The sequence below is a fragment of the Alligator mississippiensis genome, chromosome 2 (genome assembly GCF_030867095.1).
Source record: "Alligator mississippiensis isolate rAllMis1 chromosome 2, rAllMis1, whole genome shotgun sequence".
NCBI classification, from domain to species: domain Eukaryota; kingdom Metazoa; phylum Chordata; order Crocodylia; family Alligatoridae; genus Alligator; species Alligator mississippiensis.
Genome location: NC_081825.1, coordinates 226,958,678 through 226,969,658, shown reverse-complemented (window position 1 = coordinate 226,969,658; position 10,981 = coordinate 226,958,678). Strand labels below are relative to the sequence as shown.

At 47.7% G+C, this 10,981-nt stretch overlaps 1 protein-coding gene across 3 annotated transcripts in view; it reads right to left on the bottom strand.

The window, feature by feature from the left end:
* Positions 1–4,795: 4,795 nt before the first annotated feature.
* Positions 4,796–10,981, bottom strand: part of CREB3L1 (cAMP responsive element binding protein 3 like 1) — a 68,395-nt gene continuing 62,209 nt past the window's right edge. For 2 of the 3 annotated variants that reach the window (XM_059722812.1, XM_059722814.1), the window contains 3 exons: positions 8,678–8,798; positions 7,789–8,053; positions 4,796–7,069 (listed from right to left, as the gene is read on the bottom strand). In XM_059722812.1, coding sequence (XP_059578795.1) covers positions 7,033–7,069; positions 7,789–8,053; positions 8,678–8,798 — 423 coding nt within the window. In that variant the 3' untranslated portion in view covers positions 4,796–7,032. The remainder of the gene's footprint in view (positions 7,070–7,788; positions 8,054–8,677; positions 8,799–10,981) is intronic. The other variant, XM_059722813.1, reaches the window with a different exon arrangement.

Here is a 10,981-nt window from a genome sequence, read left to right as displayed (position 1 = left end):
CCATGTTTGGAGTTTGCCCAGCTATTATCTTGGGTTGCATTAGCCAGGGGTGGGCAAAATGAGGCCTACAGGCTGGATGCAGCCCGCCAGGCCATTCTATCTGGCCTGCGGGTCCCCTAAAAAATTTAGAAAATTTTATATCTACACCAGCTGCCTGTCATGCAGCCCTCAATGGCTTGCCAAAACTCAGTAAGCGGCCCTCCGCCTGAAATAATTGCCTGCCTCTGCATTAGACAGTTGCAGTGTCTGCAGTGGCATTCCTAGGACAACTGGCAAAGGGGCAGTGAGAGCTCAGGTTATGCTGTTCCACAGTGATCTTGAGAGAAGCCAGCTCCCTGAAGTGTCCCTCAGAGGTCTGGCCCATATTCAGCTCTGTGTTCAGTCTCAGGCATCTTCTTGCCAGTTCCAAAACAAGCTGGGGTTAATCCTATCAGACTGTGCCTAAGCAAACCCCAGCTCTGCCCTTCTCCCCTGCTCCATGCACACCATTAGGTAGCTACATCCTCCAGTACTTACAGGAGACAACTACAAAAGAAAGTGGTGCCTGTAAAAATAGCTACTAGATAATTAGCCAGTAGATGACACTAAAGATTACATAGCATTGTGCTGAGTTTGACAGGACCAGTAAAATGTGTGTGTACTGAGAACAGCTACCTGGAGGCAATTGCTAACAATAGCCACAGGAAAAAGAGCAGGACTGTTTTCAGGAGGAGATGCTTATGGTTGCTAGTCCTGGCATTTCCCACCAGAAGACACTTTATGGAACAGAACAGGAACACTGGTAGAGAGAAAGTTCCCAGTTACTCCGTTCCTAGGCTACCTTAGTAAGAGATGTTCAGGGGCTGGGGCATTGGTGGTATAGCAGCTCATGGCTACTACAACTCCTGCCTTGCTCTACAGGAGGTGCTATTGAGTGTCTCGGTTTATCTATTTAGCAGTCCCTGGAATTATCTCATTAGTGCCTTCTGTGCAGTGACATTTTGGCTAATGCCTGTGCTCAACATCCTGAGCTAATTAGACAAGTCTCCTGCAGTGACACCAGGGGTGTGATTTCCATTTTCCCTGGGAGGGCTGAGTCAGCGCTAGCTGAGGGTGGCTGCCTGTGACATTTCTCTTTTGCTAGTGATAACTATATTGAAGCCCTGACTACAAACAGGAGACTCTGGGGAGGTTTGCTGGAGGTCCATGTTGCAAGGTCCATGACTCTCCTGAGTTATGTGGTGAATCAACTACTTGATGTTGGAGTCTCAGCTGCAGAGGATCTTTGCTAACAGCTGCTTTGAATGAATATCTCAGCAAGGATGACAGAGGAATAGGGGGATAAACACACTCCCTTAATTTTTACTGCACCTATTTATGTGTGGAAGGGCTTTACTCTCTCCAGGCTGTGTTCTTACGCAGACAATATAGAAAGAACTCTTCCTGTACAGGGAACACAGGCCTGGCCTCTGTGGACTGAAGGGATGACAAAGAAGGGACAAGTAATTTAACACTCAGTGTAAAAATCAAGCAAGAGAGATTGTGGCTTCCTGGGGCTTCTGGAGGGTATGTACCAGCTGCAGCCTTCTCAGCTGAAGGAGAACAGAACCAGTCAGGTCAAGGTGTGGGACTGAAAATTGTGGAACTTGCTGTATCCTGTAGCTTCCCTGAGGGAAGTAAGCCTACCTTGGCCTTCAGCTGAGAGCAGCTCTAACATGAGACTCCCCAAACAAGCAGCCTTTAAAGACAGATAGTAGATGCTGCTGGGGGAATGGGTGTGCTGTGGGAGAAGACAAGGTCTGAAGATGTCCTCTCCTTTCTTCCCCATCCACAGGCGACTGGTAGAGGGGACACGGGGCGGGGAAAGTTGCCCCCCTGAGATTGGCCCCAAACTTGACACTGCGCAGGATGGGGCAATTTTTTTGCCACACCAGCTGGGGGCATGTTGCGCAGGGCACTAAGCCATAGTTCAGAAGTACAGGAGTGGATATGGTGCTTTTGGCCCACCCTTGGGCCCACCCACAAATTATGCCCCCCCCAGACTCAGAAGGCACCAGTCACCCCATCCCATTGACAGGAGCATTGCTGAGTCTAGGCTGGCTTCCTGTTTGTTGGCAGCTGCTGTATCGAAGAGTAAGGCTAAGGATAGGCATCTGAGGATAGGCTGGAGTGGATAGGTATCTGGCTGGGGTCATCTGACCCCAGCACTCTTGCAGGGGGTTGGACTTGGTGATCTGTTGAGGCCCCTTCCGACCCTAGCATCTATGAATCTATGAAATAGGAATGGGAAGAGACAGCACAGATCCTATCTGGGATGGTCCTGCCACTTGCCTATACATTTCTGGCAGGACAGGTAGTATAAATCTTCAGGGGGCTTGACTGTGTGCACTTAGACTCTTTTCACATGCTTGCTGAAACCCTAGGGCAGGACTCTCCCAAGGAAAATGCTCCAGCTCTGGCCACCTGCAGACTCTGTATTGGCCACCTGGTTAGAAGGGTAAAACATAATTTTAAGTGGTACCTGCAGCTTTAGGCTTGAGGTAGGATGTTTAAGCAGACTGGAGTACAGGGAGCCTAACCAGCTGACTGCCATTATCAATTAGCCTGGAGCTGGGGGACCCGTGGGGTGTGGGGCTGTAATTGCCCCTTGGTTACTGAACCTCTAAGGCCTGCAGCATTCTGGGTGGCCAAGTCTGAGGCACTTGTCAGGTGGAATAGGCAGGCAATTGAATCTAATGGAGTGTAGCTGCAGGTGGCTTGTAAACAAAGACCTTCTCACTGTGTTATAGTTCCTTGTTCTACTACAGTTAATTGCTGAGTTAAACCCTGCAGTTGGCTGGGAGGTCTAGCAATGATCAAAAGGTCCAGAAACAAATTTTTTAAAGACCTCGAGCAGCTTAATCTGGAAGCTGCGAAACTCAGATGATTTTTCAAGGTGAAGGGGAATTTGCTCTTGTCAGCTAAGAACTCCAGCCTTCCTCAGCAACATTGGTTTTAAAAGGGCCAGGAATTTCCAAATGTTCCTGTTAAGGCCTCTGTTCTTGGGTCATTTCCTTGGCAGCTCATATGTGCAAATAGCAGGCAAAGATGCGCTAGAATAGTTTGTGTGACAAGCTCAGAGAGAACAGGGATGTAGGCCCCATTCTAGTGGGACTTCCACAAGATGCAGGGAGAAGTGACATTGTGGGATGGGGGTGAAGAGGGGTGGGATTTCTCATGCTACCATGTGTTTAGGGGGCTGTTTGTTTGGACAAGGGATCAGTGAGCAAACTACCCCAATCACCCCTTAGGCCTAGCTCAGTTCTGTAAGTCAGAAGACTTACAAAGAAGCATATAAGGAGACAGCACAGAATAAGGAATCTGAGCAGACTCCTTCCCTTCAGATCTTTTCTTCTGGTGAGACACCTTGCCAGACCCAGCCTAGAGTGGACATTGCTTCAGATGTGTAGAACTGAGGGACCAGGAGATGTAGCACCAGTCAAAGACACAAAGGGCAGGGCAAGAAAGAGTCACATTTCCTTGTCTCACCATTAGCATTTAGGACCATGAAGAGGAGGGGTAGCATCCTCTCCCTTCAAGGGGACTTTGGAGAGAACCTGTGGCAGACAGTAACCATGCACAGGCCCTGTGTCAGTCACTACATAGATAAATGGAAGCTCACCCAATCCTGTGTGTGTAACGGGTCCATTCTGCATGCTCCCCCCAACCCAGGGAAGAAAATGCTTGTAAATAACAAGTCTCATTGTCTTAAATGGGTCACGTGGGTGCACTTGATCTATGCAAGAAAGAATAACAATCCTTTGTCCTTCCACAGAAAGATCTGGAAGTGCTTTGCAAACATCGAAACTTAGCACTCTAGCCTTCTGCCTGTGACATGCTTTAGGGAAGAATCGCAACCGTGTGAGGCTGTTCAGGTAGGGTCACAATGGCCTGGACACAAACAGGACATGGAGCCCTCCCCCTGGGGCAATGCTGAGGCCATGACTAGAATGCTGCCCACGTTTCTGGGCATCTTGCTACCAGGAGGACATTGCAGCTTGCAGACAGTTTTCCATCACCATCAAGTTTTCAAGAGGGGGCTAAATGAAAGGCAGGACCCAAGTTATCAGCTGTAGGAAGGGCCATATCACTCCCTAAAGTGGTCATGAATCTCTCTGGAACACTCAAGAAAATGAAGGGCCTGATTTCCTATTGGGCTTTATGCACAGTAGGGTCAAAAGGTACTGCTTTGCTCTGGTTTCCCTAAGACACAGGATAATAGACTGAGGTAGGGTCACCAACTCTGACTGAATCTATTCTGGGAGATTTTTCCCCCCAGCATGACATAATGTCATTAATTACATTTATTGTCTTAAAATATCCTATTAAAATCTCCCGGATTGCTTTCAACAGTCACCAGGAAATCGATGTCGATTCTGGTAGACTCCCGGCCAATCCGGGAGGGCTGCCAACCCGGGAGGACTGAGGGTGCTGGGTGAGATACCTCTGACACAGGGGCATAAATGCAGCATCCTGCCAGAGGCTCTCACAGCCCCTTATAAATATTCTATCAGAATCCTCACCCAGCCCTGGGAGGAAGGGATTAGTCATGATTTGCAGGTAGGGAAACTAGGATCTGGTTACTATAGTTTGCCCACAGTCAAAAAGCAAGCTGTGGTACAATGGCAAATGAGACTGCCTACTTGTTCACACTACTCAGAGGCTGTGTGAAGAGGGACAACAGGGCTTTCCAGAAGCCTGAGACCCCTAAGGGATGATGCTGGCCATGTGCTTTGGCAAGATAATGAGAAAATGAAAGGACCAATCCACCAAGTGCTGATGCTGCATCTTTTTTTTTTTTTTTTTTATTTTGCTTCTCCAAAGCGACTGCAGAGCAAGAGACAGGAGGGAAAGAAAGGGAGGCAAAAAAAGAGAGGCAAATGAAGGAAAAGGCAGCTGCTGGGCTACAAGGGGAAGGAGAGCTGCCAAAAGAGAGGAAGTTCATAGAGGCCAAGCCCGCTCTAACTCTTAATAAAATACAATATTGAAAATAGGATCTGAGAGTCTCCAAAATACAATATCTTAAGGGATCAGCAATAATACAAAATAAGGTTCACTATGTACAAACGATTTCTGCTCTTGGTCTCTGTACAATGGTGTCACTGGGGGCCATGCCTGAGGCTATGCAAGGGGAGAGCTGGGTGGCAATGGGAGGAGAGGGGATGCCTGGACCTGACAGTGGTTCTTTTTGCTGGGGCTGGAGTGAGGTGGTGAGAGGGAAGTGCAGTGGTATGTAGCAACTGATGGGTCCTAGACAGACCCTGAGTGAAGCAGAGTTGTTCTGTGGATCTTCCTCTTCCCCATCCCATCAGCAGTGTCCATGGGAGTGTGGCTGTGGCTGGCTGTGTCCAGATTAGGTACAAGTCACTCCAGGGACAAAATGTAAAAATGGGGGAGAAGAAAGAGGGATGTGAGGGCAGCCCCCACCCTGCCCTGCCCCCTGACTTGGAACCCCCCAAGGGAATGCTCAGTGAGGGCCTTCCCATCTCTCTTCCTTCCCCAACCATGGAAATATCTCAGGGCTTGGGGAGGGACTAGGAGGGAGGAAGAAGTGAGCTACAGCAATGTGTTGAGAAGGGCTTGGGTAGGTGGTTGAGATAACTGAATCAAAGAAGTATCTAGCATGGTGTGAGAGAACCAGCAGGGATACAGTGACTCCTATTTACAAAAGTAGGGCAACTTAGACAAGACTGGATGTTAGGCTTTAGGGTCCCGAACAAGCCTTGCAGCAAGGGGCAGTTGGGGGGTGGGGGAGGCTGGGTAGAGCAAAGAGACATGCAAATCTTTAGAGAGGGGCCTTTCCCGGGACAAAAACTAGCATCTGCGAGCTAACGTGAGATTTAGAGCATGGGGCTGGCCAGACTAGAAGTGAGGCCTCTCGCACACAGACAGAGATGAGGCAATTTCCACACACCAAGCTCAGCACAGCCTGGCATTAAAGGTGACGAGAGGTTGGAAACTTTGGTGCCAGCATCTGAGAAGGTGTCCCAAGCTCACTTGGATGACCTTTACTGAGAACTCCCACTTCATCATCCCAAATAGCTTTTGCCACATTGCTGGGCTTAGGGAGGGGCCACTGGGCCTGTGATTCTCAGTCTGTTGGTCACAGACCCCCAGGAGCTTTCTGGAGGATCACAAAAAGGCACTTTCCAGCAATAATCAGTAGAAGGGGGTTTATCAGGTGTTAGTTTGTCCTGTGGTCTTACTATCTCATAGGGTGGTCTCTAGAATGGAAAGTGGGAGAATCACAGGGCCAGTCTATGCTGTTCCCTAGGACCCGGGGGGGGGAGGGGGGGCAGGAGGAGGAGGAGGAGGAGAAATGATACCATGTCTTTTGGAGCTCTGGTTTCCCAGGAGCTGCAGGCTGTATTTGACATCTATTTATCAGTCTGGCAGCTCTCCCCCACTAAGTTTGCATGCAGATCTTTGTAGCAGGTAGGATTAGAAGTTAAGAGTGCACATCCACTGACAGAAAACTAGATCAAGAAAGAACTAGGTCTTCTTTCAGAAGAGGCAGCAGCATATTAATGAGGGGGTGAGGAGGAAATTATCTCAACCTCTCCAGCAGACTAACCCCAAAGTTACCATCCCCTGAGCCTCTCCACTGGGGCAATAAGCCAAGGGCATCCTCTATCCTTCAGATGCATCTGATGTGACCAAGGGAAGCAAAATGGGGCAGTGCCCCCTCAGAAGGGAGGCTGTTGAGAGAGTCCCTCTCCTCCTGACCAGGACCCAAATGAACAAGCACACCTTTGGGCAAATGTTCACTTGCAGCAGAGGAAGGGGCTTTCTCCTCTGGCTTTGCCAGGCATAAGCTGGTTTTTGGCAGTCACTGTGACTCCCATCAGAGTGTTCCATACTAACAAGAGGGCACAGGCAGGAAGGGGAGGGATGAACCCAAGACCAGTTTGGGAGCATCTGAATGCAGTGTCCTCTCCCACAAAGTCTTCTCAATCACTCAGCTAGGAGGGGATCCTGCATCCAGACAGACGAGGCCTTGAGGTCCGGCAGCTGCTACAAATATTCAGCTGTGTCACTGGAGCTTCTCTCCCTAGGGGAAGGAAAAGATGATGATCAGCTGTTACTGCAGTCCCCCGTGCATTCACCATTTTCTCCCAGGCAGGGGCACTGTTCCAAACCATTCCTTCCCCATCCACTAAACCCAATTTTTGCTGTAATCCTAGGAGGATTGATCTGATGCCTCCCTCTATTTCAGTTCAGAGGCAGGGGGCGCTCTTCAAGATACCTTTTATCTTCTCCCTTTATTCCCCTCCCCATACATACACACAATGCCCTGCATTTAAGTGATCTGCCCATCAGGCCTAGTAGGATGAGGAGCAAGAGGACAGGAGAGGCCAGACACATGTATGTGTCTTTCACTGGTGGCTTTTGCTCACACTATCTGCACTGGAAATAAGGAGAAGAACACTTTTGTGATGTGGTTCTTTCCTGGTTCTAATCAGGACAGAGACTCCCAGCAAATGCTGGGATCCCCTTAGCCTCTCAGGTTCATTGGTTGTTATGTCGGCATAACTGCATCCTCTCTTGTCTGCTCTGAGGAGCCCCACTGGGTTGTGTTCTCTACAGACAGGTCCCTGACCAATGCACTCCCAGGAAAATGGGTCAGGAAGGGAGCTCACCTATTCTGACAACTGTGAGCATCTTGTCAAAGAGCTCCCCTCACTGGGAGCAAAGAGGCTTGGCCCTCTCCCTCCTAGGTCATGGTTTGGGTTGGAGACAGCCCCTGGAACATTAGGGATACCTGCTTACCTTTCGTGGAACTGCTTTTTGAAGTGATTGAGAGTTGGGTCAGTCTGGTTCTGGTCTGGACCCTCCAGCTGGGACTTGCTTAGGTACTTGGCTGTCTCATGTGTCCTTGCCAGGTGGCCAAGTGTGCGCTCTTGAGGCCTCCTCTCCTCAGACTGCCCCTTGTCAGTCTCCCAGCCATCAGGATGCTCCACAGGTAGGAAGGAGCTGTAGCTCTCCTCTAAAGAGCCAGCACCCTCATCGTAAAACAGGAGGCTCCGTGACTGAACTGTCAAAGAGGAAGGAGTCACTAAATGCCGAGAATAAGACCAGGTCTCAGTAGCATATGCCCGCTAATCTCACTCAGCAGGTAGCAGCTCATGAATAAACTAGTGCACATATGTAGCCCATGAACATATACATACCAGCTCTGTTGCCTGGGGCAAGTGCTTGTATATAAAACACAGCGCCCTCAAGCATATGCTCAGCCAACCTGGATATAAGGCCCTGATTTTTCTCTCTCATTTTTTGTCCCTTGGCATCTATGCTGTTTTGGTGCCACAGCAAATGGAGAATCCATGCTGGTGAGAGCAGGGCACCACTGTGAAGCAGCTTGAATTAATATGGCAGTACCCACAGGATGCTCTCACTACTTAAGTCTCAGCTGTGAAGAAGCCCCCATCCCTTGCCATAGCCCCAGCAGGCATCAGACGACACTGCTGTGAGGAAGCTCCTGCTGCCAGAATCTCAGCAGGGATGGATGGGGACCAGCTGCAAGGAAGCTTTCCTTGCCAGAATCTCAGCAGGCATGGATGGGACTCAACTGTGAGAAAGCACCTTCTACTGTATGTGTATCTGGAGAAAAAATGTTGAAGCCCTTCAGGACGAGAAAGACATGTATGGTCAGACTCACTCTTACTGGTTGTATAAATGTCTGGTGCTGGGGTTGCTTTCACGGTCTGTGATGCTGAGGAGAATTCAGGGAGACACGGCATCATGGATCCCAGGACCAGAACAAAGCAGAGCACCAGCACCTGAGAGCAAAATGTTAGAAAACAGTCAGGGCAGCCAGCCACAAGGAATGTACTGATCCTGCACATGCCATGCAGGCACTGGGAGGCCATCTGGTCCAAAGGGTAACTGGGTCACTTAAAATGCAGAGATGCAAAGGATTCACTCTGCTAATCATAGATTATAAGAAGGGGGTAAGTCTGGGGTACTCTGCTGCTGTTTTTGGAATATACTGTTTCACATCCAGGGCTAGTAAGACAGGGGCAATTTCCACATCTCATGGTGTGGATAGGAGAGGCTGTGAAAAGACACTGGGGAACATTCTGGGGAAGATGGAGCCTAAACAGAAAGGACAGAGTTCACCATAACCAGCTCAGAGCCAGACTCCTGGCACCAAAAGTGGATTGAGTGGTCTAAAACAGGGGGTGGGGAAAGCTGGCAAGGAGCACATCTGCTCAGTCAGGAAAAAACAGACCTCTGTACTCATCACAAGCTATGATGGAAGTGACAGAGGAACTAGAGCAGGTACAGCTTGACACTGGGGATAGGTTCACCCAGTGTCAGAGTGAGGAGCTGAATAAAAGTAGACAAGTGGCCAAAAGGAAAAAAACCTCTATTGCCTATCCTAATGTGACAAGATCACAAGCTAACTTAAGTGCGTGGTGATCAGAGAGGATGGTGACATAACTGGAATCACTACAACATCATAGAAGGTCAAAAAAATAATTAATTAATCAATGAACGATAGGAATTCCTATCTGTAAACTATACAGGAGGACAGATTAGATGACTGATTGGAGATTAGCAGCATACCTAAAGAGCTGCAAGAATGCAGAGAGAAACCAAGTCAGAGTGGGAGGAATATACATTACATCCTGTATAGACACAAATCTCATGTTGTAAGAATACAAGTACACAAACAGTGTTACACTGCCTGCCTCCAGATTAGAAAAAGCAGACTGTGTATTCAGTGCAAAGAAAGATCAGAGGTGACAAAGTCTAATCAGACAGGTAACAACAAGTAATTTCTACTATAATGTGACACTTGAGTAGTTTATATGAAATAAGAGTTATGGAAGCAATTTCTTGATACCTTATGCAACTATTTTTTGGAACAGAAAATTCTAGAGCTCAAGGTGAGGACAGTATTTTCAACTCAGTTTGAAGTAATGCTTACCAGAGCCACTAAATAGTAATGGCCATCAGATAATTACAGGAGTGGAGAGGTACCACATATTTGCACAGTGATGCTAAGTTGTACAAAGAGTGCTTTTACAAAAGGGGGAAAAATGGGTTAGGGAAAAGCCCTACGCTGAAAAGTAAGAAATTGAAAACATTTAGATTAGGCATGAAGGATACTTAAGCATGTGATAATGGTCACAGAAGGCAGGCAGAACCCTCAATAAAACAGGATTTGGGGAAGGATAGAAAAAAAAAATGGTAACTCTGAATGATAAGCAGCAAGGTTCAAGAAGTCAGAGAGGTATCCTTCAGAAGCCAGTTCAGAGAAGCTTAAAGTAAGGCAGGTGAAATGTAATATAGAAATTAGGAGGCTAAGGGAAAAAGTCTGAAGAGATCATAGCCCCAAATAGAAAAAAAACCCCAAAGCCAGCAACAAATTCTTGAAATATTTCAGAAGCAGGAAGCCTGCAAGAGAACTGATATGTCTGCTGGACTGCTATAGCATGAAGGGAGCAACTAAGACAGATCAGGTATTGCTGAAAAGAGAAATGATGTCTTGCATCAGAAGATGTCTCAGAGAGAGCTCTCTCAGACTGACACTTTCCAGGTAATAAAGATGAATAATTGTCAGTGATTGAGGTGTTGGAACAAACTCTGATATATTAAGAAGCAGTGAGTCACCAGGCCCAGATAGTTTTCCCCTAGAAGCTCTAAAGAAAGGTAACACAGTGTCGTAGCTGATTTTAAAAAAGTATTAAAAATATTCCCCTACAGGGAGTACTGGAGAGTAGCAAATGCCCTAGCTAACAACTTTAAAAACGGTGTTGGTAGGGAAGGAAAGGGAGGGGGACATGCTGAGAATTTCAGACCAGCTAGTCTTACTTCTGTATCAGAAACAGGAATCAATAATAAATTATAAATATTTAACCTACTAATAAGATAAGAACAGATCAGAAAAACAAAAGAAAATAAAATAGCCCCTCCAGTTGATTCCAAAAGTAGTGCATAAAGGAAAACAGATAGT